Source organism: Eulemur rufifrons, chromosome 29 (genome assembly GCF_041146395.1).
Source record: "Eulemur rufifrons isolate Redbay chromosome 29, OSU_ERuf_1, whole genome shotgun sequence".
In the NCBI taxonomy this organism is placed as follows: Eukaryota; Metazoa; Chordata; class Mammalia; order Primates; family Lemuridae; genus Eulemur; species Eulemur rufifrons.
The window spans coordinates 6,843,830-6,871,744 of NC_091011.1; the positions used below are offsets into that span (position 1 = coordinate 6,843,830).

General features: G+C 37.9%; 1 protein-coding gene across 1 annotated transcript in view; it reads right to left on the reverse strand.

The window, feature by feature from the left end:
• The window catches only part of VWC2 (von Willebrand factor C domain containing 2), a 135,584-nt gene that overhangs the window by 4,202 nt on the left and 103,467 nt on the right, over positions 1-27,915 (reverse strand). The window contains exon 3 of the mRNA XM_069462416.1: positions 5,346-5,741. Coding sequence (XP_069318517.1) covers positions 5,590-5,741 — 152 coding nt within the window. The 3' untranslated portion in view covers positions 5,346-5,589. The remainder of the gene's footprint in view (positions 1-5,345; positions 5,742-27,915) is intronic.

A 27,915-nucleotide genomic window follows, 5' to 3' on the forward strand; every position in this document is an offset into this window, starting at 1 on the left:
AATTTGACACTGGTGAAATTTAGATGACTATCACTTTTAAACACTTTGTAAACAGGCAATGGAAACTACTGTGTATTACTGCACAGACAATTCAGTTCATTGATTTATCAATTCACTAGATACCTACTGAGGTGTTTAATTATGTTATGTAGAAAGATTAGAATATGCAGAAATACTCAAAACAACGAAAGAAAGTCCAAGATAAGAAATCTGTATTCCAAAAGTTGTAAATAAGCAAGTAAATAAATACCAAATCTGTAAACTTGAACTTTTTTATCTTTGGCAAATACCACTGTCTCCAATACAAGAAATTTTCTTCAGCATCAGAAATTTCACACCAATAGCAATTTTTTCCTGATTTGCATAAGAAATGACCAATGACTGTCATAGAACTAAAACTACTGCAACAGTCGGGTATTTGGTGTGTCCCAGGTTGCTATACCCTGGATATCTGAGATTTGCAAATTAACCAAGAAATCAAAAGACTACAGGGCAGGCAAACGGTAATGAAAACTTTCAGTTGCCCTTTAATATATACATTAGTCTTAACCGAGGGTAGTAATTAACTCTGAATTAATAGATTTAACACAATTTAACAAGTCTTTAACACAAAAATACTGGGTAATGTTTTGGGGATTGAATGTCTCATAGACTGAATTAATGGGGATTTGTAAATAATAGAGCACACAACAGATACAAAATTAACTGTAACGCAAAGTATGATTTCTAAATCGTGTGCTAAAATGAGATAGCAAATTTGTACTATGACTGGAACACCGAGTGACCATCAATCCAATTGGGACTATAGAAGCCTTGTCACAAGGCAAGCAATGATACCTGAATTGGACATGGAAAAATGGCTGATAATCTCAACATGTTGAAAGGTCATTCAGGGGCAGGATCTTGGAAAGTAGAGGCTGTGTTCAGAGTCATGCCTGCAGTAGCCAGAGCCTGCAGGTCTAACCAGCCAGCAGGGGACTGGGTCACCGTGTGACCGTGATCTAATTGTGAAGACACCAGCATGCCATGCTGAGGAGTTTGGATGTTATTTTGTGTGCAATTGATATTCTCAAAATAAAGAATTCAGTTGAAAACTAGATCTATATTTAGAAAACTAAAATAGTAGGCTGAAGAGGTTGGTTTAGACTAAGAATGTGGTGTAAGCAGGCTATTTCATCTCTACTATGGCACAGCAAGAACCTGAGCTGAGCTTTGGAAGTGGCAGCTGGAATGTGAAAAGTACGTAGTATAACAAGCATTTATTCCAGAACAAGTGAATTCTTTTCTCTAAATCTAATTATTCAGAATAGTTATTGACTGTATCAACCATCCACAGATGCTACTAGTGAGACAAAAAAAGAGTAGGTAAGTAGGTCTACTAAGAACTTAAGGTGACAAATTATATTGGCCAAAGAAGCATGTATTTTCTTACCAATGGTGCTTATTCATCTGATACCCTTTATCCAGACGGGATGACATCTAGATTACTTTTCCTTATTATATTACATTGGGGAAAAATGACCTTAAAAAAGTTAATGAAAAGCAGACTTGATTTGATCTCTTGTCTATCAAAGCAAATTTAGTAAATTGTTAATATTTGTTAAATCATTCTTTGTATCTATAATTTTGTTCTCCGTATGTTTAGTTTATACTTAATGGATGTAGTTTCCAACAATGCTTGTTTGAAATAGTATATATTTTGCAAGTTTTGAATAAAGGATACATTAAAAAAAAAAACTATTGCACTACTTAAAATCAAAACAAAAAATAGAAAATATCTGAATACTCTGAAATGTTCTGGATGTTTTAAACATTGTATACATACAACATTTATATTAGGGAAGTGGAGAAGAGAGTTTTTTAAATATATTAATGATGTTACAAATTTAAAAATGTATGAGAATTCATCTCTTAACATGTTTTACTTCACAAAGCAGAGGATGAAACTGAAAGTGTCAAAAGATTAAAAGCAATATAACTGAATGCAAACGAGTTTCAAGGCACAGAAACTCCTGATGTCAAGGGTATGTACACTGGTGTCCCCGGGCCGCGCTACACGGTAGGAAGGCATCCAGCGTTTGTTGCGTGCAGGAATGAAATGCACATTTCTGAAATGACTTTATTCAAGACTTCTGTGAAATGTAAATAGAAAGTATTGATTAATCCACCCAACAAAGAAATATCCTATGACTGAAAGAATGAATCTAACTCGAAAACTTCCAAAACAAAAAAGGACTTGCAGAACCATTCTATTGCTTATGTAAGTAGCTTCATACTTTCAGATCTAAATATAGCTTGAAAAAATTGAAATAAATTAATGTAATACATTTGTAAGTACGATTTCTTTTATTAACTTGAATAAATCATTGAACAATTATTAAGTACTTATAGAGCAGGCCTATCTGAATTTTAAGAATTACGGCTCTCCCAAAACTTCTGCACTTGAATTCCAAGGCCCCTTTTCAGGACTCTGTCCAAACCACTGGGAATTATAACTTGGACTCATACTTTAGTTTTTTTATTATATTAAATATATAAAGTTATATAAATAATATATATAAATATTATGCAGTTATTAAAGTTATGTTTATTGAATAGAACAGTTTCATTGTTGATAATCTCAGCAAAGAGTTCTATGGGAACAGAAGGGAGAAAATAAAACGTCAACCTGAGACAGGTACAGAGATGTGAAAATCTCACTGCAAGAAGAAGAGCAGAAGTTTCTCTTGGACACAAATGCAAATAATTTCATGATTATTAGTATGTGTGATGTCATCAGTCCAAATCCTGCCATGTATTTGGTTTATGCGTTATTTCTATGTGGAGGGAAGAATGCGGGATTGAAATTGCAGAGGGAGGGGGAGTTACTTTGGTGCAGTAACAGCCACGGAGCTTCAGCTCTTAGGAGTGTGTGCCTGGGACAGTGTGGGCCACAGGAGTGTAGATCAAGTGAAAGTCAGTCAGTTTCCTAAGATGGTCTTGTAGTCACTGTCTCTACAATGCAACAAAATACTAGGTTTCCTGAAATTCTCACAGCATTGAAGATGCCATTGCAGTTCTTTCAGATCTCATCATCATTCTGGCAGGGATTGTACTGCCAGGAGAAATGTTAGGAGGAAGACTTTGCGCCTCATGGACGTAGTCTCTCATTGCGTCATGTCTGGTGGAGAGAAGAGGCTACTTATATGCTGTATAAGAGATAGCTAATGGCCCACCTACTCCTGGGTGCTAGGGCCACTTGTTGGTAAAATAACTTTATATGACTTCATCTCAAAAAAAATCTATCCTTGAACAGTGGAGAAATGGCCAATGTCTAGCAGTCTCTAATGCTGAAAGTTAAGTTTTGGAAAGGTGATCACACCTGAGAGCAATTAGCTAATAATTCCCCTGAGTATTTTCATGAAATCTATGTGCATGTAGTCCATTTGGCTCAAGGTGTTCTTCATAAATAAGGTAAAAACTAAATATGAGCACATATATTAGGTCATTAGATATGAAATGTCCGATTCTGAATGTATAGTTTATTATATCTCAAACAAGCAGCAGTACAATTAATCAAAGTTGCACCTAAACTATCGACACAGTTTAGCCATCTTAATGGTAGCTTGTTTATGTCAGCAGCGAAGAAGCCTGGAGAGCAAGTGGCGATGAAATTGTAAAAGGCGTTTTCCACAGCTTGTTAAAAACTGAAAATAACATGAATTTTTTACTTATCCGTGGTTTCACAAATATTGATTTAAAAACATTCTTGAAAGATAATCACAAGCCAAAACACAACTTTGAAAGACTGAGGATGTACCTTCACAATAAAAATAAAACAAGAAATGTCAGAGATAATCAACTGTCAAACTTAGTACTTAAGGAAATCGGACATTTCACACTTAACGTCTTGAGGCTTCAGTCAGTGGTGGCTTTACATTTGCTAAGGTCTATGACGGTGCAACTTTTCACTGATGTCAGATATATCAACTTTTCTTGAATGTTATTCAATCTCTAATGATTGAATGATTTTTTTTAATAAAATGAGTTTTTAAAAATATTCTCTATGGTCTTTTTTTGCTTTCAAATCTCCATTTGCTGGCATCTAGTTTAGCTCTGAACACAATACACTGTAATTTCTTACTTCTGTTATGCCAGAGACCAAAAGTCCACAAAGACAAGAAATCGCACCTTGCTCCTTTTTTTGTCATCACAATATTTTGTACCTAATAGGTATTCAGTTCAAAATTTAAGAATAAATAAACATATGGAAAAAACACCTTTAAAGGCTTCAAATAATGATTATAGTTTTGCCTTTTCACCCTATGTCTATTAAGACTTCAATGACCTCTTTCATCAATGTGCCAAGTGCCGATATGATCGATAAAAGTGGAAGTTATTCTCTGATCAGATCAGCAAGACTTTGCAGTGGCTTCTTTTTTCCCTGTCTGAATGCAGAGAAAAGAAGTTGGTGTGGAATTATGGGTAACTGCAGGGAAGCAGCAGAGTACACTTGGCCTTCCACTTTGCTTTAACACAGTTGGACAGAAGAGCTGCTTCCTCACTCTGCTCACGAGGGAGGGCTGATGTGGGCGCCCTTCAGGATTACTGTGCACGGGCGCAGGAGAGGCGGCTCATTCTGATGAGAAGTAGGAGCCCGCTGAACTGAGAGCTGAGATGTCTGTACTGCATTTAGATTTCACGTATAAACTTGTTCAGGAGTCCTACCTTCCTTAACTCTCCTCCAGAGAGCAGGACTGTCCCTCCATTTTCCTGCATGCTCCAGCTTGCTGGCAAAATAATGCAAATTTTCCAGCCCGTCTCATTCCTCAGTTTGGGAATAAATTAAAGTCCCATTTAGAAGAGAAAGTAATGTAAATGAAAATGAAGTATGTGTATGCATTTACCTATGGTCCACAACCTAGGAGCTTTGAAAGAACTGAAAAGTGTGTTCGTGTTCTTTATGCCTGCATTTCCCAACTGAGAATAAAGCTGATAAAAGCAGCATGTTACTATAAGGAGGAAATGATACATTCATGTGAATTAGACTAAATCTTCTAAGGCTAAACATTAGATTTATGTCTGTAATTAAACAGAATCTGGGCGAGGTTTTAGTAGAACTCAGTGCTATGAGCGTCTGATCCGTTCATGGGTGCGCTGTTCCCTGTGAGGGTGTGAGGGGGCTGCCATTTACACACATCCCCATGTGCTGAATCAGAACTGAAAAAGATATGCAGGTACACAGTGAGGACGGTTGACCACACAGCATTTTTAATCTGTATCTATAGAAAACATTTATATAAGCTCTCTAATGGAGGGATATAGAAATACATTTAATATATAATAGTGTACTTTCGTGTACTTACTGTGAAAATAGCACATTTATTTAGAGAGGGATTTTATGCCCAAAGTTCTTGTTGATGTTTTGAAATATATCCATTTCATTCTCTTGCAGTAACTGTGACCAAGGAAAGCAAAAGTACCAACAATTTTCCATTATTCCTCATCAAAAGTCTTCTCCTTCTGATTGATATTTCCCAGAGTCATCTAGAATGTTCACATCGGTAAAATAGTCTAGAAAAGTGTCAGAGTTTTTGCACGGTGAAATGTCTACATTTGCCTGCATTCATGTCTTGTGCACATGGCCTGCCGTTCAATTCTCCATGTGCCTTCTTCATAAGTACAGTGACATATGGTGCATTCGTCAGTCTTCACTTCTCTGCCAGCAGGGATGACAGCAGTTTCTGCAAAGCAGTTTGGTCCTGAAATGCAGAAAGATGTTTTATATTATGTGTGTGCATAAACATATAATATATATAATTAGCTAGTTAGCATTATAGTGTATGTTTTATTCACTCCCATAATTTCAGTAATATGAAGTACTCCCACTTTTTATGACATGAACCAGTGTTATTTGAAATTTTTAGGAGAGACAACATTGTGACTTTGATTAACAGACATTCCATTCTGGGGCCTTCTATATAAGCCAAATCTGCAACCGTTTGACTTAACTAATTCTACATAATCACAGAAAAAGCACTGGAAGCACTGGGACCTTCAAAGACCCAAACTTATTCGTCAGGACACTTTGAGCAGAGAGAGCTTAAACAAGCAACCTGCTTGAAGCCACACGACTACAGCATACCTTCCAGACTCCTTGGGGCAGGTTTTCAAACTTTCACACACATTACAATGACCTGCTTGAGGTCCTGTGCCCAGAGTTTCTGACTCACTAGTTTAGGGAGGGGGCCTGAGAATTTGCCTGGTAAGTTCCTGGGTGACGCGGATGCTGCTGGTTTAGGACCCACTCTTGGAGAAGCACCATCTTAGCATGTGCTGGAGTATAGCTCTGACAATCTTCCATGAGAACTGAGGATCTCTGCAATTCTAACCAACATCAACTATAAGCTCGGCAGGCAACAGAGGTGTCACATCTGCACTTTATGTATAAAGTCAAGGACATGAAGGAATGAGTAGTAGAACGATTTCCAATGTGAGTGGAAACAACCGTTTTTTAAAAAAGATTAATGGCTTTATGTTTTGGTTCATATTTGTACACCTGATTCAGGTTTGAACAATTGCTCTGCCTCCAAACCTCCCTCTAAAATCCAAACACCAGTAATTACTGCATCCTAAATAAAGGCCCCCAACTCTGAACTTCAGCAATTTGCCAAAATTCTCGTTCTCCCTCTGTCTTTGCTACTACAGTTTTTGACAATGTGCTGATAACCAAATATGTTTAATTATAAAGTGTAAAGTCATCAAAGAGATGGGAAAGGTTAATCTGCAAAATTTTAAAAAATAAATTAATCCAACAAACTCCAGGATAAAAACTGGCCTTTTTATAATTCTAAGCAGAATAACTCATGCTTTTGTGTTTCAAGGTCAACAGCTCCCGCATGCCTGGCTGGGGACGTGGCTCCCCTGGTGCACGCGCCCCTCCTCCCGCCCTGAACGCTGCTTCTGATCGTGTTCCCCATTCAGACACTGCCCTAAGATTCTGCCTTGGACTCCATCTCTTCTCCTTCAGGGAACTGAAAGCTTTAACAATCGTTCATCTGGCAAAGACCCCCAAATTACAGTGACATCTCTCTTGAGCTCCAGTCCTGTGTTTCCGGAGGGCAGCTGTCTGCACTGCCCGCTGACACCAGATCTATCGTGTCTGGGCCCAGCGTCTCTTCTGTCTGCCATCTGAGGAGCTGTATTTATGTTAAAGACACTCATCCATCAGCTTTGGTGAACTGAAATACTCAGAATTCAAGATCCCCTCTCCAACCAGTGGCCCCAACACGACACCCCAGTACTCCCGGCACACAGCTCTCCCCTGGCGGCCTCCACACTATGGTTACCACACTCCTCGGCCAAATGAGTTTCCTTCAGCTCTATAAGGTCAATGTCCAGTAGTGCCACAGTGTCCCTCCAGGTGGGATCTATGTTGCAAAACTTCCCTAATTGGTCACTCTCCGGATCAGCGCGAGATGCTGTGAATTTTGCATTTGGCTTGAACTCTGTTTGGCATGTTTTTTTCTTTCTCTTCATCATCTTTTTTTGGAGAGTTAGATTTGAGGACACATGTGCACCTAATTCATATCTGTCAGTGTGTTTTGGACATAGAAGACACCTCCATAATTGCCCAGAAAGTCTGTATCCTTAGATACAAGCACTCATGGGTCTCCTCTCCAGACAAATCTGGATTAAAAATCTGGTACTGCTACTTAATAGCTATGTGATCTTGAACTATTTTTATTGTTTTGTGCTTTAATGGGAATAATATTAATACTTAACAGGGTCTTGCGAGGACTAAACTAGAAAATTCACATCACATGCCCTGTTGTTATTTTACAAATGCTAGCGAAAGTTCCTGCCTGAATTAACCTATGTCAATGTAATAGTTACACCCAATGAGATTTTTTTATGATTATTAGTTTACTTTTTTTTTTTTGGCATCACGGTAGAATTTTGGATGTTTATTTTTCAATGTTTTACAACCCCAGTCTTTATGTATGTATTTTTGTTTTTTTCCTTCTTTTGGAGCCAGTGGGGATATTTTATTTTTTTGATAGTCCAAAATTTGGCTAGTAGGAGGCCTGAAGTTTAATCTGGCTCTGGCATTGTTTGGACATACTCCTTTAGTCACCAAAAACTTTCACTTCTGAACCAAGAAGATATCTTCAGCTCATTTTACCCATATCTGGAATTAGACTTTTCTCCAAGGGGCACTGATTCCTTTTGCGGAGAAGATATTTAGAGCCAAGGCCTGGGTATGGCCTGTGCCCGTCATGCTGGGGTGGCACTGCCTCTAGGCCCTCCCAGTGGGCACAGATAGGAACAAACAGTCACATACACACCCTTTTTAAAACTTTAAGTTCATAATACTAATCATATTTCAAAATTTTTCTTTTTGGATTTTTATATGTGTGTAGATTTTCTCTTAAGATAAACACTTTAAATTTAACATATTATTTTTTTAACTTCTTAGATTTTATTATATATATGATTTTACACTGAGACTCCTGTTTACTAAAAGCATTAACATAGTCACCCATTTTTTAATCCTACTGTTAAATAAAGTAGCTTAAAAATCGCAACACATATGTTATTCCTAATAAATGATGAATTCATGTTTTGTGCACTTCTCATAATCAGCATATTTGCTCAAAGGTCATGTCACTCTTCCCTGTGTGATCACATCAGGGCCACAGAGTTAGGCTCATCTGTTCGGGTTTATCCTCTGTACTTCTCTGTCACCTCCCACCCCAGCCATTATATTAACCATTTCCAGTAATGTTTGATTTATCTTTTTAGTGTAACTTTAAGAAAATGCAAATTATTTTCTCATTTTTCTTTCACAAATGGTAGCATACTTCTTAATTTTATGTACTGTGCTTTTTTTCCACTTAAAATCATTCCCCACCAATCAGTTCCCGCCAGTACACAGAGACAGGCTTATCCTGTAGGTCCGGTGTGTGCATTCCCCATCGTCCGTTCAACACGTACTCTATGATGGGTACTGTGAAACCAGTCCCCCGTGTACATGAAATGTACCAACGGCACGTTATTTATCGTCTGCATCCGGCAAGGAAGAAATATAGAAATTGTTGGGAATTTATCATGAGGAAAACATGTGTTCCGGAGAAAAAACAAAAGCCAACAAAAATGCCAAGCGTGAAAATGATGTAAAGCACACCATCCTAGAGACAAAAAGCAACAACTCACATTCTGTTTCACATAGGACAGGGTTTGTTTCATACACTTTCAAAGACAGTTCTATGTAAATTTCTCTGTCAGCACTAAATGAGAAATGAGAAGCCGCAGTGAGTGATTCTGGGCTTCCCGGGAGTCACCACTGGCAGACCAAGCTTGGGGGACGGCGCTGCGAGCGTTTGGACTGTCACATGTTTATCTTCCAGGGCCCTGATGAAAAAAGTAATTCTCCTGGAAAAGAACTTTATGATAATATGATTTATTGCATTTTTGACAGTTGTTTAATACTGACAGTATTTGTTACCACCTTTGACTAACACATCATAGAACTTCCCAGGCTGAATATTTTGGGCAACTACATGAATAAGCTTTTGTCAAACACAGCACATTGAGGCAAGGGCGGGGCAATTCGTGTTTCAAATAAGCTGTCTAAGTATGGACCCTTAAAGAATTTCTAAAAAAGCTTTCTTCATCTCAAATGATTTTAGCCTGAGAAGGGGATTACTCAGATAACTATTAGAATTATACATCATGTTGCTATTTTTTTCCTGCTGCAAAATATTTAGTTATGATATAGTTAAACAAAGTTACTGCCCTTGTAGTTCGTAAATTCTTTTTTAGTCAACACCACATAAAAACGGTCAGTAAGTCATAAAAATTCAACTGAAATATAAATTTGGATTTCTACAAGAGATTCCATTTATTGAATTTTTCTAAAGCCTTCATCTTATAAGCAGAATTCCTAACAACAAAGTTGTGAGACTCTTTCAGCCAAATCTCTCTGAACATGTGTATCTACACACACATACATTTTCTTCTTGAAACATACTACTTTAGAAAACTTTTTATTTTGAAATTATAGATTTAAATCAAACCAGGAAGTTTGATTGCTCAGTTTCCCCCAATAATTACAGCGTACATAATTACAGGATGATATAAAACATCTGTGCTGTTTGTAGCTTTGTGTGATCACCACCCCAATCAAGACACAGAATTGTTCATCCCCACAAGACCTCCCTCACGCCACCTGGTAACCACATCACTCCTCCTCCTGCCCCACGCTCCTTAACTCCTCAGAACCACTAATATATTTTTCCTATCTACGGTTTTATCATGAAAAGAACATTATATGAATGGAATCATAAAATAAGTGCACTTTTAAGGTTGGCTTTTTAAACTCAGCATAATGTCCTTGAGGTGCAACTAAGCCGCCATGGTATCAATAGTTCATTCCTTTTTATGGCAAAGTTGCAGTCCATGGTACAGATGCGTCACAGTGTAACCATTTACCCTTTGAGGGGCACTATTTTTTCCAGTTTGAGGCGACTACAAATAAAGCTGCATGTTTTGTGTAAACACAGATATTCCTCATTTCTCTGAAATGAAAGCCTAGCAGTGCAATGGCTGGATTTTATGGTAGTTGTATGTTTAGTTTTATCAGAAACTGCCAAATTGTTTTCCAGAGTGGCTATAAAATTTACATTCCAGTGAGGAGTCCAGTTTATTCACACCCTAACCGGCATTTGGTTTTGTTACAAGTTGTTGTTTTAGCCATTCTGACAGATGCCCGTTAGGCTTTAATTTGTGTTTCCCTAATGGCTGGTGATGATCATCTTTTCATGTGTGTATTTGCCATTTTATATCCTCATTGTGAAAGGGCTCATCATGTATTTTGTCTATTTTCTATTGATAATCAGGTTTTTTTTTTTACTGTTTAATTTTGTGTTCCTAATACATTCTAGGAACTATTCCTTTGTCAGATACATGGTTTTCAAACATCTTCGCTGAGTTTGCAGCTTGTCTTTTTATTGTCTTAAGAGGGTCTTTCATAGAGCAGAAGTTTTATAGTTTAAAGAGATCAAATGCATCTGTTTTCTATTTTATGGATTATGTATTTGATGTCCTAAGAACTCATCAAGAAGCCCTACGTCCTAAGGATTTTCTCCTTTTATCTTATCAAAATGTTGTACTTTTATGGCTTACATTTAAATCTATGATCCATTTTGAGATAAATTTTTACAAAAGTTCTGAGGACTGTTGAGACTCATTTTGTCTGTCTATGGGTATCCAATTGATTCTGCACCATTTGTTGAAAACTATCCTTTCATTGAGTTGCCTTTGCACCTTTGTCAAAAATAAGTTGGCTGTACTGCAGTGGCTCTATTTCTGGGTTCTTGCTCTGTTCGGCTGATCTATGTCGGTCCCCTTGCCAATACCATAGTCTTGAAATGGGGTAGAATGATTCTTTCCTCTTTATTCTTTTTCTCATATTGTGTATTTTGGACAACATCCCAACATGATCTTATATGTCTTTTGCAAATATTTTCTCCCACTGTGTGGCTTGTCTTTCATTTTCTTGACAAAATCTTTCATAAAGCAGAAATTGTTAATTTTAATGAAGACCAGTCCATCAGTTCTTTCTTTAATGATTCATGTCCTTGGTGTTGTATTTAAAAAGTCATCACCAAACCTAAGGTTATCTAGATTTTCTCTTATGTTAACCTTCTATCAGTTTTATAGTTTTGTGATTTACATTTAGGTATATGATCAATTTTGAGTTAATTTTTGTGAAGGGTATGAAGTCTGTGTCTAGATTCATTTTTTTACATATGGATGTCCACTTGTTCCAGTATCATTTGTGGAAAGAACTATCTTTGAACCATTATGATATCTTTACTCCCTTTCTCAAAGATTAGCTCACTATATTTCTGGGTCTATTTCTGGGTTCTCTATTCTGTTCCATTAATGTATTTGTCTAGTATTTTGCCAATACCACACTGTCTTGATTTCTGAAGTTTTATATTATCCTAAAGAGGGTAATGTCACTCCTCCAACTTTGTTATAATTCTTCAATATTATGTTAGATATTCTAGGTCTTTTGCTTCTCCACATAAAATTTAGGATAAGTTTTTATACTCACAAAATTATTTGCTGGGATTTTGTTTGGGATTGTGTTGAATCTATTGATAAAATTGGAAAGAACTGACATTGTGACAATATTGAGTCTTCCATATCCATGAACTTTGAACATCTCTCTATTGCTTTAGTTTTTCTATGTTTTTTTGTTCAGAGCTTTGCAGTTTTCCTCGTATAGATCTTGTACATATTTTGTTAGTTTTATACCTAAGTATTTTAATTTTGGTGTGCTCTGGTATTGTGTATTTAATTTAAAATTCCAGTTGTCCATTGCTGGTACGTAGGAAAGTGATTAGATTTTGTGTATTAACCTTGTATCCTTACTATAATTGTAACTTTACTATAATTGCTTATTAGCTCCTGGGTTACACAGACCATCATGTCCTCTGTAAACAAAGACAGTTTTATTTCCTTCTTCCTTATCAGCATATCTTTTAGTTCCTTTTCTGGTTTGATTGCATTAGCTGGGACTTCAAGTATGATGACGAAAAGGTGTGATAAGAGGGGGCATCTCGCCTTGTGCCTGATCCTAGCGGGAAAGCTTTGAGTTTCTCAGCGGGAAGTATGATTTTTAGCTATAGATTCTTTTTAGTAGACAGTTGTTATGAGGTTGAGAAAGTTCTCCTCTATTCCTAGTTTACTGAGAGTTTTTCTCATAAAAGAGTGTTGGATTTTGTCAAATGATTTTTCTGAATCTACTGATATGATCATGTGATTTTTCTTGTTTAGCCTGTTGATGTGACAAATCATGGCATCCTTGGGATAAATCCCACTTGATTGTAGTGCATAATTTTCTTGTACATTGTTGGATTCAATTTGCTAATAGTTTGTTGAGAACTTTTACATCTATATTCATGAGAGATATTGGTCTGTCGTTTTCTTGCACTATCTTTGTCTGGTTTGGTATGAGGGTAATACTGAAAGAAATTATAGAATACTGGTATAATTTCTTCCTTAAATGTTTGATAGAATTCACCAGTGAACCCATCTGGGCCTGGTGCTTTCTGTTTTGGAAGGATGTTAACTATTGATTGAATTTCTTTAATATATATAGGCCTATTCAGATTATCTATTTCTTCTTGTGTGAATTTTGGCAGATTGTATCTTTTGAGGAATTGGTTCATTTCATCTAGATTATCAAATTTGTGGGAATAGACTTGTTTACAATATTTCTTTGTTATCCTTTTAATGTCTATGGTATCTATAAGGATGTCCCCTTTTGTTTCTGATAGTAACAATTTGTGTCCTCTGTCTTTTTTTTATATTAGCTGGTCTTTATATATAAGACTTTCTGCTCTTATAGATCTTTTCAAAGAACAACACGCTTTTGTTTTTGTCAATTATTTTATTGTTTTCCTTTTTCCAAATTCATTGATTTCTTTTCTAATTTTTATTATTTCTTTCCTTCTGTCTACTATGGATTTAATTTGCTTTTCTTTTTCTAGTTTAAAGGTGGAAGCTTGGATTACTAAATTTAGAATTCTTCTTTTCTTTTTTTTTTTTTTTTTTTTTTTTTGAGACAGAGTCTCACTCTGTTGCCCAGGCTAGAGTGAGTGCCGTGGCGTCAGCCTAGCTCACAGCAACCTCAAACTCCTGGGCTCAAGCGATCCTCCTGTCTCAGCCTCCCGAGTAGCTGGGACTACAGGCATGCACCACCATGCCCGGCTAATTTTTTCTATATATATTTTTAGTTGTCCATATAATTTCTTTCTATTTTTAGTAGAGATGGGGTCTCGCTCTTGTTCAGGCTGGTCTCGAACTCCTGAGCTCAAACGATCCGCCCATCTCGGCCTCCCAGAGTGCTAGGATTACAGGCATGAGCCACCACGCCCGGCCGAATTCTTCTTTTCTAATCTACGCATTCAATGCTATAACTTTCCCTCTAAGCCCTGCTTTCACTATATCCTACATATTTTGATAAGTGTTTTAATTTAAAATATTTTAAAATTTCTCTTGACATTTCTACTGGGCTTCATGTGTTATTTATAAATGTGTTGTTTAATCTCCAAGTATTTGGAGATTTTCCAACTATCTTTCTGTTAGAAATATTTAGTTTAATTCCACTGTGGTCTGAGAACAGATATTACATGACTTCCATTCTTTTAAATCTGTTAAGGTGTGTTCTATGGCCCAGAATGTGGTCTAACTTAGGGAATATTCCCTGTGATCTTGAGAAGAATGTGTATTATGCTGTTGTTGGGTGAAGTAGTCAATAGATGTCAATTATATTCAGTTGCTCGATGATGCTCTTCAGGTCGACAATGTCCTTACTGATTTTCCTGCCTGCTGGATCTGATAGAGGGGTGTTGAAGTATCCAAGTATAATAGTATATTCATCTATTTCTTTTTGCAGTTCTATCAGACTTTGCCTCATATATTTTGATACTCTATTTTAAGGCAAATGCGTATCAAAGACTGTTATGTCTTCTTGAAGAACTGACCCCTTTATCATTATATAATACCCTCACCATCCCTGATGACTCATATGCCCTGCCTGTGATGTGAATTAGCTCTTTGTCTAGCATATTCTCACTGTGTATGCTACTCACCCATTAGTGTATAGGAAAAAACAGCATATAGAGGGTTTGGTATTATCCGTGGTTTCCTTTATGCTGATCTGAGTTTCTGATCTATATAATTTCCTTTCTCTCTAAAGAACTTCTTTTAATATGTCATGCAAGGCTAGTACACTGACAACAAAGTCCCTCAATGTTTATTTGTCTTAGAAAGTTTTTATTTCCTCTTCACTTTTGAAGGATGATTTTTCAGACTACAGAATTCTATGGTAGTATTTGTTTTCTTAGAACACATTACATATTTCACTCCACTCTCTTCTTGCTTGCATGGTTTCTGAGGAACAGGCTGATGTAATCATTATCTTCCTTCCTCTATAGGTAAAGTGCTTTTTTCCCTCTGCATCTTTCAGAGTGTTCTCATTATCTTTATTTTCTGTAGTTTGAAAATGATATGCCAAAATGTAATTTTTCTGGCATTTATCCTGCTTGGTGTTCTCTGAGCTTCCTGGATCTGTGGTTTGGTGTCTGCCATTAATTTGGGGAAAAGTCTCAGTCATTATTGCTTCAAATATTACTTCTGTTCCTTTGTGTGCTTCTTTTTCTGGTATTCCCCTTATGCATTTTTTATACCTTTTTTTATTTGTCCCACAATTCTTGGATATTCTTTGGGTATTTTTTAAGCAGTCTTTTTATCTTTATAGTTCATATTTGGAGGTTTCTACTGAGACATCTTCAGCTCAGAGATTCATTCCTCAGCCATGTCCCATCTACTAATGAGCCCATCAAAGATAAAGATACTCTTTTCTGTCACAGTGTGTTTGATCTCTAGCAATTCTTTTTTTTTTAATTTTATTTTATTTCATCTTATTGTTATGGGGGATACAGAATTGCAGGTTACATACGTTGCCCATGTACTGCCTTTCCCCCCAAGTCAGAGCTCCAGGCGTGTCTGTTCCCCAGATAGTGCGCGTTGCACCCATCATGAGGTATATATCCCTCCCTTCCCCACCCCCCCTTCCTGAGTCAGCACCTTCAAGCGTTACCATTCCCCAAACGGTGCGCAATGCACTCATTGTGTAGGCATACCCCCATCCCCTCCCCCACCCCCCACCTCAGTCTGATATCCGATTGGTGTCGTTCCCAGATGTGTATTTAGGTGATGATCAGGGAAACCAATTTTCTGGTGAGTACATGTGATGCTTGTTTTTCCATTCTTGGGATACTTCACTTAATATAATGGGTTCCAACTCTCTCCAGGAGAACCATAGAGATGTCGTATCTTCATTATTCCTTATAGCTGAGTAATATTCCATGGTATACATATACCACAGCTTACTAATCCAATCATGTATTGATGGGCATTTGGGTTGTTTCCACATCTTTGTTATTGTGAAATGGTGCTGGGAGAATTGGTTAGTCACTTGTAGAAGACTGAAACAGGACCCACAGCTTTCACCTCTCACAAAAATCAAATCACGGTGGATAACAGACTTAAACCTTAGGCGTGATACAATCAGAATTCTAGAAGAAAATGTAGGAAAGACTCTTACAGACATTGGCCTAGGCAAAGAATTTATGAAGAAGACCCCCAAGGCAATCACAGCAGCAACAAAAATAAATGAATGGGACATGATTAAATTAAAAAGCTTCTGCACCGCCAAAGAAACAGTCACGAGAATAAACAGACCACCTACAGAATGGGAAAAAATTTTTGCATACTACACATCAGATAAAGGAGTGATAACAAGAATCTATTTAGAACTCAGGAAAATCAGCAAGAAAAAATCAAACAACTCTATCAAAAAGTGGGCAAATGACATGAATAGAAATTTCTCAAAAGAAGATATAAGAATGGCTAACAAAACATATGAAAAAATGCTCAACATCCCTAATCATCAGAGAAATGCAAATCAAAACCACAATGAGATATCACTTAACCCCAGTGAGAATGGCCTTTATCAAAAAAACCCAAAACAACACATGTTGGCGTGGGTGTGGAGAGACAGGAACACTCATACACTGCTGGTGGGACTGCAAACTAGTGCAACCCCTGTGGAAAGCATTATGGAGGTATCTTAAACAGATTCAAGTAGACCTGCCATTCGATTCAGCAATCCCATTATTGGGCATATACCCAAAGGAAAAAAGGTCATTCTGTAACAAAGCACATGTACCCGAATGTTTCTAGCACTTCTTTTTGATTCTTTCTTAGGATTTCCATGTTCTGCTTGCATTAATATTGTTTACCTTTTCTCCATTATAGCCTGTAGCATATTGATCATATTTATTTTAAAATCTTAGTTTGATAATTCCAACATATCACATCTGACCCTGGTTCTGATGCTTGCTCTGTCTCTTCAAATTGATTTTGTTTTGGTTTTTTTTTTGCCTTTTAGCATGCCTTGTAATTTCTTCTTGATTGCTGTACATGAGGCACTGGGCAAAAAGCAACTGCGGAAATAGGCCTTGAGGAATGCAGTGGTGAGGTTTAGGAGGAGGGAAGCATCCCAGGTGGCTCAGGACGGTGACCTTCACAAGTGCAGTTTCTCCTGCCCCTTTGGTTGTACAAGATGGCTAGAGTAGGCTGCAGTTGGGTATTTCCCTTTCCCCAGCCAGGCTGTTTTATCAGTTAGGCTCTGATAAAACCCCAGCAGGTTAAGCTCGGGGTAAGCAGTTTTTCTCCTGAGGGCAGACCTTGTTAAGAAGAACACAGTGCTCTGGCATATCTCAAAATGGCCACTTTCCCCCTCACCCCCTCAGAAGCACGAGTGGATTTTCCTGTGACATTCACTGTGAGCACCTGCTTGGGCTTCTGGCAGTGACACTCAAAAGTGGGGGCATTTGCCTATGACCTGGTCCCCCTGGAGTTTTTGACTCTCAAACTTTTCCACACCAAGCCTCCAGCAATTCATCAGTTATAGGTTATGTTTTCCTCAACTACAGTTTATGTTTTCCTACTCCAATAATGGTTACCATGAAGCTTTCTGCTCAGGTAAGTTGTGATTTTCTGTATTTGGCTGTAGGTCTCTTTAATTTGGGAGGTAGCAGTTTGTCCTGTGACCTCATTTTTCTGATGGATCCAAGAAGCATTGTTGATTCTTTAGTTTGTTCAGTGTTTTATTTGTCTTTATTATGGAGTTGCCACTTTTTTTAATTTCAGCTTATTATGGGGGCACAAAAGTTTAGGTTATGTATATTGCCCATGCCTCCCCACTCCCCCAAGTCAGAGCTTCAAGCGTGTCCATCCCCCAGACAGTGTGCATTGCACTCATTATGCAGGTATACACGCATCCCCTCCCCCCACCCCCCACATCTGTCCGATATCCAGTTGGTGTTATTCCCAAATGTGCACTTAGGTGATGATCAGGGAAACCAATTTGCTGGTGAGTACATGTGGTGCTTATTTTTGCATTCTTGGGATACTTCACTTAGTAGAATGGGTTCCAACTCTTTCCAGGAGAACAAAAGAGATTCTATATCACCGTTATTTCTTATAGCTGAGTAATACTCCATGGTATACATATACCATATTTTACTAATCCACTCATGTATTGATGGGCATTTGGGTTGTTTCCACATCTTTGTGATTGTGAATTGTGCTGCTATAAACATTCAGGTGCAGGTGTCTTTGTTATAGAATGTCTTTTGTTCTTTTGGGTAGATGCCCAGTAATGGGATTGCTGGATCAAATGGTAGGTCTACTTTTATCTGTTTAAGGTATCTCCATATTGCTTTCCACAGGGGTTGCACTAGTTTGCAGTCCCACCAGCAGTGTATGAATGTTCCTGTCTCTCCACACCCATGCCAACATGTATTGTTTTGGGACTTTTTGAGAAAGGCCATTCTCACTGGAGATAAGTGATATCTCATTGTGGTTTTGATTTGCATTTCCCTGATGATTAGAGATGTTGAGTATTTTTTCATATGTTTGTTGGCCATTCTTCTATCTTCTTTTGAAAAATTTCTATTCATGTCCTTTGCCCACTTTTTAATAGGGTTGTTCGATTTTTTCTTGCTGATTTTTCTGAGTTCTAAATAGATTCTAGTTATCAGCCCTTTATCAGATGTGTAGCATGAGAAAATTTTTCCTCATTCTGTAAGTTTGTCTGTTTGCTCTCATGACTGTTTCTTTGGCTGTGCAGAAGTTTTTTAATTTAATCAGGTCCCATTTATTTATTTCTGTTGTTGCTGTGATTGCCTTTGGGGTCTTCTTCATAAATTCTTTGCCTAGGCCAATGTCTATAAGAGTTTTTCTCACATTTTCTTCTAGAATTCTAATAGTTTCACACCTAAGGTTTAAATCTGTTATCCATTGTGATTTGATTTTTGTGTGAGGTAAAAGGTGTGGGTCCTGTTTCAGTCTTCTACATGTGGCTATCCAGTTTTCCCAGCACCATTTATTAAATAAGGATTCTTTTCCCCAGAGTATGTTTTTGTCTGCTTTGTCAAAGATTAGATGGCTATATGAGGAGTTGCCACTTCTAAGCTTCTATGTACCAGACTGGAAAATCTCCTGATTGATGTTTGAAGACGAAGGTGACTTTACAAACCTGGAGTAAACTCCACTTGGTGTTGATGTAATTTTTAAAAATATAATGATATAGTCTATTTGTTAATATATTTAAAGTGGTTTTGTGTCAATATTCAAGTGGAATATTGATTTGTATTTTTTTGTATTGTCTTTGTCTGGTTTTGGTATCAGGATAATACTGACTTCAGAGAGTGAGTTGGGAAATGGTCTCTTCTATTTTTGGAAGAAATTGAGTAGTATTAATTCTTTTTTAAATATTTGGTATTATTCTGGAGTTTTAGAGAGATTTTTAAAATTATGAATTCAATTTCCTTAATAGTTTTCATATAAATAATTGCATACTGAGTGAGTTGTGGTTGTCTGCATTTTTTGAGAAGTGTCTATATATTCTTAGTTGTTCAATTTGTATGAGTAGAGTTGTTGATAATATTCCTTTTCTTTTTAGCATCTGCTGAGTCTGTAATCATATCTCCTGTTTTATGCCTGATATTAGTAATTTGCTCCTTCTCTTTCTTTCCCTTTTGTTTTGCCACAGGTTTATCGCCTGTGCTGATCTTTTCAAAGAGCCAACTTTTCATTTCATTGATTTTCTCTACTGATTTTCTGTTTTCAATTTTATTGACTTGTCCTCATCTTTATTATTTTCTTTTTTCTATTACTTTTGGTTTATTTTGCTCTTTTCCCTTGGTTTCTTAAGGTAGAAACTTAGATTATTGATTTGGGAATTCTCCTCTTTTCTGATGTGAGCATCTAGTCCCTAAACCTTCCTTTCAGAACTGCTTTACCCACGCCTCACATGTTTCAGTGTGCTGTATTTTCATTTTCACAAAACACTTATTTTAATTTTACGGAGTTGAAACCCAAGAACTAATAAGAATCTTGGGAAAAAAATATCACTCATGATTACCTGGTGGAGAAAAATATAAATTACTTAAAAGAATGTATAAAATGTACACATGTATACAAATGGATTCTGGTATTATAATGACTCAATGACAAGTAAACCCCCATACATTTAATTTCATTAGTAACTAGGGAAATAGAGAAAAACAATTTTTAATCTTAATTAATTAACCCGAACTATAATATTTAAATTTCATATTTATATGCTGTTACAAGAAATATGAAGCATTCACAATTTTATAAATATGAAAAATGAGATTTAGAGAGTAACTATTAGTCAATGTCATATGGCTAATAATTACAAATATGTCACATTATGTTGATTTTTGCCTTGTAGCAGTTAAAAGACCCTCTTGGCTAAAAATGGCTAATTTTAAATTTTTTAACAGCATATAATGCTTTTCTTTCCTCAGGGACAGTTAATAAACATTGTTTAACTGAACTTTTCTATACTAATGTGACAACGAGACAGAGGGTTCACAGTTCTGAAGGTTGCTGTTTATACCATCTGGCCCCCATGAGCATGTCCACCAGCTCACTGTTGTTGGTGCACAGTGCCGTGGTCTGAATGTTGGTGTCCCCACCAGTGTTCATATGTTGAAACTTAACAGTGTGATAGTATTGGTAGGTGGAGCCTTTAGGGGGAGATTAAGTCACGAGGGCAGAACCCTCATGAATGGGACTAGTGACCTGTTAAAAGAAGCGTGAGGGAGCTGTTCACTCTCTCCAGCCCTTCCCCTTCCACCGCGTGATGATGCTACCGTGAGAAGACAGCATTGATGGAACAGGTCCTCTCTTGACACCAAACCTGCCGGTGCCTTGATCTTGGACTTTCCAGCCTCCAGATCTGTGGGAAAATAAATTTCTGATGTGTATAAATTACCCAGTTTGTGGTATTTTGTTACAGTAGCATAAACAGACTGAGAAGCACAATGTCAGAGTGGGTTAAAATGCTTAGCGCAGTTAACAGAGGCTGGTTCTTGGATGGACATCAGCAGGAAGAGCCATCTTTCATCCCTTTAAAACCATCCACCATGTGTCTCCTGGAATGCAGAGTCTGTGTCAGGGCCCACTCTTGCCCTAGTTACCAGTACAATCTCTCCCATGGTAAGTACTTTCATTTAGTGTGTGCTGAACTGAAGATAAATTAGGCTGAGGCTCACAAATTCCAAGTCTAGGTGGGACCTCCTGGGACTTGTTTAATTGAGCACCCCTCTTGGCATGTCCGTGTCTCCAGCGGACCTGCTTTTCACAGTGACAGCCCCGGGTGCCCACCCAGTCTCTCCCCTGATTGGAGCCCTTTGGGGCGGGAACCACACGACATTGCAGTTTCACCCTAGTGTCTAGTACTGCCTGCAGCATGGAGCTGGAGCTCAGTATACGTACGACTGAGTTAAATTTTTAGAATTAAATAATGAATTGATATACTGAAATACAACTATCACAGCTGTGTTGATGGGCGAATTGCCAATATGTTTTAGATTTTTTACACGGAATGGCAAGCCACTAGAAGACAAAGTGTTGATGAACAAAGACAGCCAGGGGGTGTCATATCTCCTCCTCTTCCATGCAGGACTAAGCATTAAAGAACGGCCCCTTTGAGTTCTTTGTAGATTCTACTAGTTATCAGCCCTTTATCAGACGGGTAGATTGTGAATATTTTCGCCCATTCTGTAGGTTGTGTGTTCGCTCTGTTGATTGTTTCCTTGGCTGTGCAGAAGCCTTTTAATTTAATCAAGTCCCATTTATTTATTTTTGTTGCTGCTGTAATTGCCACTGGGGCCTTAGTCATAAATCCTTTGCCTAGATCGATGTCCAGAAGAGTTTTTCATACATTTTATTCTAGAATCTTTATGATTTTGTGCCTAACATTTAAGTCTTTTATCAGGACATGTATACCATGGAGTACTACTCAGCCATAAAAAGGATGAATTAATGCCTTTTGCAGCAATTTGGAAGGAACTGGAGACCATTATCCTAAGTGAAATATCACAAGAATGGGGGAAAAAACACCACATGCACTCTCTAATAAATTGGAAGTAACTGATGGGCACACAAGTGCACAGACGAAAGTAAAAGTCATTGGAAATCAAGCAGCGAGGAGAGGAGGAGGGGAGGTGCAAAAACCCACCTAATGGGTACAGTGAACATTATTTGGGTGATGGGCACATTTACAGCCCTGATTCAAGCCACGTATCAAAAACATCTGTGCCCCCTTAATATTTGAAATAAAAAAAAGAACCAAACCCCCTTCGCCCCCCCAAAAAGGAATGGCCCAGGACACCAGATGGCAGCAGAGCAGTGGGACAGAACTCCACGTGGCCAGGAGCCAGCGAGGCCCCACACTTGTGTGTGGCAGCACATTTCATTTTCGGCACTAGGTTACTGGTGATCTATTCTTTGGAGCCATGAAATTAAAAAAAAAAAAAAAAAAAATTCCAAGTATACCTAACTCCACATCCCAAACCTATTTTGAAACAGCTGCTTTTTCTCTACCTTACTGTAAATCATATTCCTTAGCACCAACCCTGATTCCCGAATCTGAAATTTACCAACTGTTATTTATACAGAGGAAGCAACATGCGTTGCATTTCAATTTTCCTTTTATATACCTGACATATTTTAGATTCACAGGGCACTGGTCTCAAAATGATAGGAAAAACTGGTTTCCTAACATGCATTTTTATTTCACTCTTCAGTGAAATGAAACTAAAAATATGTCCATGTGTTTGTGCATGTTTATGTGTTCATGTGCACATGTGTGTTTTTCTGCTAAGCATAGAGTACAAAATGATTTTTTTACCAGAGGAGTTAAAATAAGAAAAAATAACAAATGATATGAAAATAAGCATGAAAATAAAGCAAATTTGGTTGCTGTAGAAGAAATAATCATCAAAAGAAAATGTCTGTCAACATGAGAACTATCCTGCCAAATTTCTTCTCTTTCTCAGCGGCTCCAAGGGAAGGGGAAAATTCCACATGGTTCTATGCTCCCTTCAGGCCCTCCGGGAGCAGGCCCTATTCTAGGTTCCTGGAACCTAGTGCATAAAGCCTGGGTCACCTTATTCCAATCCTTTCAAGTTGATATAATTTATCATATGCCACCCAGTCTGCATAAAAATTCAAGAAATAAAATGTACCTTCATTTTTAAGGACTAAAGCATTTACAGCCTCAGAGTTCTCAGAAAATATAAATAATATGTCCCACTAAAAAAAAAAAAAAAATGAAGAATTAGAAGTATTTTCCAAAGTCATCTTTCGATAGAGCGAAAGGCATCCTGTTGACAAAAACAGTCCCTACTGTCAAATAAAATGTGGACAGGTTTCATTAAATAATTTACACAAGAGTCCTTCATGCGGATCTTTTCAGAGCCTTAACTATGCTAACAGCAGAGAAAAGGCTAGAGTGTGCAGCATTTTCTAAATTCACTTGACTATAGAAGCCTTTATTCAATTACTAGTATCTGATGAACATTTGTATTCCACAGAGCAGTGTTTGGACAATGAACCAATGAAATGTGAGTAAAGACACACGACTGACCCCTCTGCACAGCGTATGCGGAGCCGAGAGGCAGGCGCTGGCGGCCCGCGCGGGCCCATTCCTCCGGCAACTAACCGGGCCTGCCCACCCACCTCGCAGCATGCAACAGAAATGCCAGCACAGACGCACAACTGACACACGAATCGACGAACGGAAAATGACTGGGGCCTGAAAAGCCGCCTTGTGCCCCTTTGCTGACTTCTAACAGAATAAATAGGTTCACCTATTTCTTCACTCCATAAAGATGGAATCGTGATACATACACCCCTTTGTAGCAGGCTGCTTTTCTTCAATATCACACTCAAGAGATTCATTCACTTTGCTGCATGTAGTTGTATTTATTTCCTTCTCATCGTATGCTGTTCCATTTTATAAATAGATCACAAATTTTTTTACTACATAAATGAATATTTACTCATTCATTTATGAGAAATATTCATACATGAATATTTACTTTCAACTATTGACATTTACTTCCAAGTATCTATCAATAGTTGAAAGCTATAGTAAAATAGTAGTTGCTACCAGAAGGAGCTAATATGAAAAAACAACCAAAAAAACTACCATGAACATTTTTTGGAAGGTCCTTGGTGTGCAACTTTCGCAGGAGTGGGGGCGTGGCTCATAGCGTGTGTGCACTTTCAGCGGTAGCAGAAAGCAATGAACATTTTCCCAAAGTGGCTGCATCACTTTTGCCTTCCAGAATCAGTATGTTAGAATTCCAGCTGATCCAGATCCTTGACACCCAAACAAATAAAATAAAAACAATAAAAACAGAGTGGGGTTTAGAAAGTGAACCAATAAAATGTGAGATAAAAAGTGACCCCTCTGCACAGCATTTGTAGAGATTGTTTTTATTGTTATATTTTATTGATCTTGGCTCATGTGTAATTGGTGGTTTTAACTTGCACTTCCTTGATGACTAATTGTTTGGATGTTCTCTTTGAATATGTGTCTGTTCAAGTCTTATGTCATTATTTTCTACTGGCTGTCAAGACCGTATTTCTTTGTAAGAATCCCCATATACTCTGCGTAAGTCCTTTGTCTGATATATGACAAACAAAACTTTCAATTATAATTACAGAATTGTTATCTCTTTTTAGTTCTTCCAAATATTGCTTTTCCTGTTTTAAAGCTACACTATTAGGTACACTTAGCAGAGTAATGTCTTCTCATTAATTGAGTCTTTTATTGTGTCTGTTCTGCCAACTGCTTTCTTTTGGTTAGAGTTTACAAGATCCATATTTGTCTATTGTTTTACTTTCAACATTTTTCTATCCTAGGGTTAAACTGTCTCTCAAAATCAGAATATGAAGTTTAAAAAACTCTGTATGAAAATACTTGTCGTTTTTCCCCCATCCCCAGGCTGGAGTGCAGTGGTACTCCTCAATGTAACCTTGAACTCCTGGGCTCAAGCAATCCTCCTGCTTCAGCCTCCTGAGTAGCTGGAACTATACAGGTGTGTGCGAACATGCCCAGCCCAGAAAACATTTGTTTTTCAATCAATAAAATTTTAACTAATTTTATTAAATATAATGATAAATACATTTGGCTTAAGCCTGTAGACTTATTACTTATTTTCTCTTTGGCCCAATTGCTTTTGTTCCCATCTCCTCTTCTGTTGTCTTCTTATTGACTTTTTATTATTCCTCCCCACCCCCCTACTGGTTTGTTATTTTCCTATTGCCTGAAATACTCCTTTTAGTAATTTTTGTAGTGCAGGTCTGCTGGCAACCCACACTCTCCGGTTTTTGTGTATTTGGTTTGGTTTTGGGAGGGAATGAACTGCGTTTTGTACGGCCTCCATTTCTGAAGGCCAATGCTGATGGTCATCGACTGCTAGGTGGCAATTATTTTCTTTCCATATTTACAGCTGCCCTTTCATTTCCCTGTCCTCCTCTGCCTTTGCTTAGCAGTCAGTATTTGTCTTTGAGGATAATGTGTCTCTTTCTTATGTTTTCTGTTAAGATTTTTATCCTTGTTCGTGGATCTCAGCAGTTTTACTATGATCTGCCTTGGTGTGGTTTGGATTTATTCCGCTTGAGGTCTGTCAAACTTCTTGGACTTGTGACTTGATATCTTTTGTCCGTCTTTGATATCTTTTGTCCGATTTGTTTCCGTTCTATTCTCATTTTTCTCTCCTTCCAGGACTTAAATTATACATGCATCAGACTTTCGCTCTTCCCATAAATCTTCTACGTTCTTTTGTTTTCTCCCTCTCCTTTGTTTGGATAATTTCTACTGACGTGTCTTTCAAGTTACTAATACCCTTTTCTGCTCTGCCGAAAATTTTTAGTAAATCTGTTTAATTCTCAATTTCAGTTATTGCATGTTTCAGTTCTAGAAATTTTTCAATACATTCCAGTTCTCAGTGAAATTCTCTAACTTATCCTTTATTTTCTTGAGCATGATAATCAGAGTTATCACACTTACCATAAAGTGATAACCTGCAGGTCTATTTCTTATTTTCCATTTTGTTTTCTCTTGGTTTTGCGTCATTTAGTCTTATGTATTGACTTGCTTGGCAACTTTTTAGTAAGCGACAGATACTCTGCAGACACAGTTGTAAAGGTTCTGGGTGATGTCCTCTGGCAGGCAGACGGAGTACAGGATGACCACCTCAATCCAGTGGAGAAAAAGCTTTAGGTTTTGCTAGGGCTGATCTTTTCCGGTGTTCCCTCACCCCTAGGGTGTAGCCCTTTTGAAGGCTTCCGATGTTTCCTGGGGCTCCGCCACCTTGGCGGGCCTTTAAGTCTGTCTCTTCCTTAGGGAACTAACACTGGCAACATCTCCACTCACTCTTCAGTCACCAGCTGCTCTTCCCTGCTGGTTTCCTCTGTCTTCCTTTGCACATGTGCAGCTTAGGTGTCTGCAAATGCCTTGAAGGAAAATTCCATGCAGAATCCTGACCTCCCTTCTTCATGATTTCCTTTTCGTCTGCAACTCCCATCCCTCAGGTTCCAGCTGCCCTGGCAGCCCCAAATGCCAACTTCTGTGTCCCCAGCTCAGTGAGAACGCCGCTAGCCTTGGGCTCTTGCTTTCAGCCTGACAATGGTTCCCTGTTCCGTGAACTGGCAAATGACCCCAGAGAGAAATGGGAAGGTGAACATGAGGGTTCTCTCAACGAGTCCTCTTCTCTGAGAGCTGCAATCAGTTTTTGGGGGTTTGTTTTGAGTTTCAGTGTGTGTACACTCTATCCAACCCTTAGAGTTGTTCTCAGTGTGAGGGTCACTCTCGTACACCCTGTTCCATCATAGCTAAGAGTAGAATCTGGGATTAAAAATTCATTCTTACATTCCCAAACAAGAAAGAAGGAGATCATAAGTAGCCCTGTTAAATGAGAAGTTAATCTGCATAAATTGGTGAGGTATCCTGATTGTATAGTTCACGGGTTTGTTGGTCAAACAGTACATTGTCTATAACTTAGCAATCTTACATACGAATTCCCTTTCCTGCTGACTATATATATCCCTGTTTTTGAACCAGATCTTTTGTCTTCCTGATGATCCTATCATTAGCAAATTAAATACAATTTTGCATGTGTTTCCTATCTGTTTATGTGAGAATATAATTTATATATTAGAATTTTAAAGTTTATAGCAAATACACTCGACCTGGGATTACTAGGGTAATACATCACCTTGTCATTATGCTATTTATGCACTTCTTCCTTGCTAAGACCCCACAGTTCTGCTTTATCTGTGTTTATCCTCCCTCTGTCCCTAAAGGACATACATGGGTGTTAACTGTGAGATGGGAAACTGAGGTTTGTAATGCTGAAACTACAAAATATTAGACCTTGGAGATCCTTTGTTCAGATTCACTTAACATTCAGATGGTGAAATCGAAACCTAGAAACATCACAAGATTAGAATTTGGATTAGCTATTTGACATTCTTTTGAAAAATGTCTAATTGTCTCTTGGACTTTTTTGATACGATCTAACATGCCAGATGCTCTCCCTATTTCAAAACTGCAAGTGTGAATGAAAGCACACAGGCATCTCTTTGTTATTGCTAAAGACCAACTAAGGCTCTTTCAATTCAAATAGAATATTTTAAAAACATGCTAATCTAGTTTGTTATTTATTTCCAATAAGTTCTTTTTCTTCCAATAAAGTTTCCTCCAAAAGCCAAGCCAAGTGAGGGAGTCTTGAGAGCTCCTGGGAGGAACCGCTCTCTCCTGGAGGAGCAGCAGGGGTGTGCAGGGATGGCCGCTGTGTGTCCCCAGAAGCCAGTCTAGGCTTCAACCCTGTAACCGCTTCTCTTTTTCCCTCACCTTTGACCAGCGTTGGTGTCTAGCTCCTGGGACTCCTGCCAGCATGT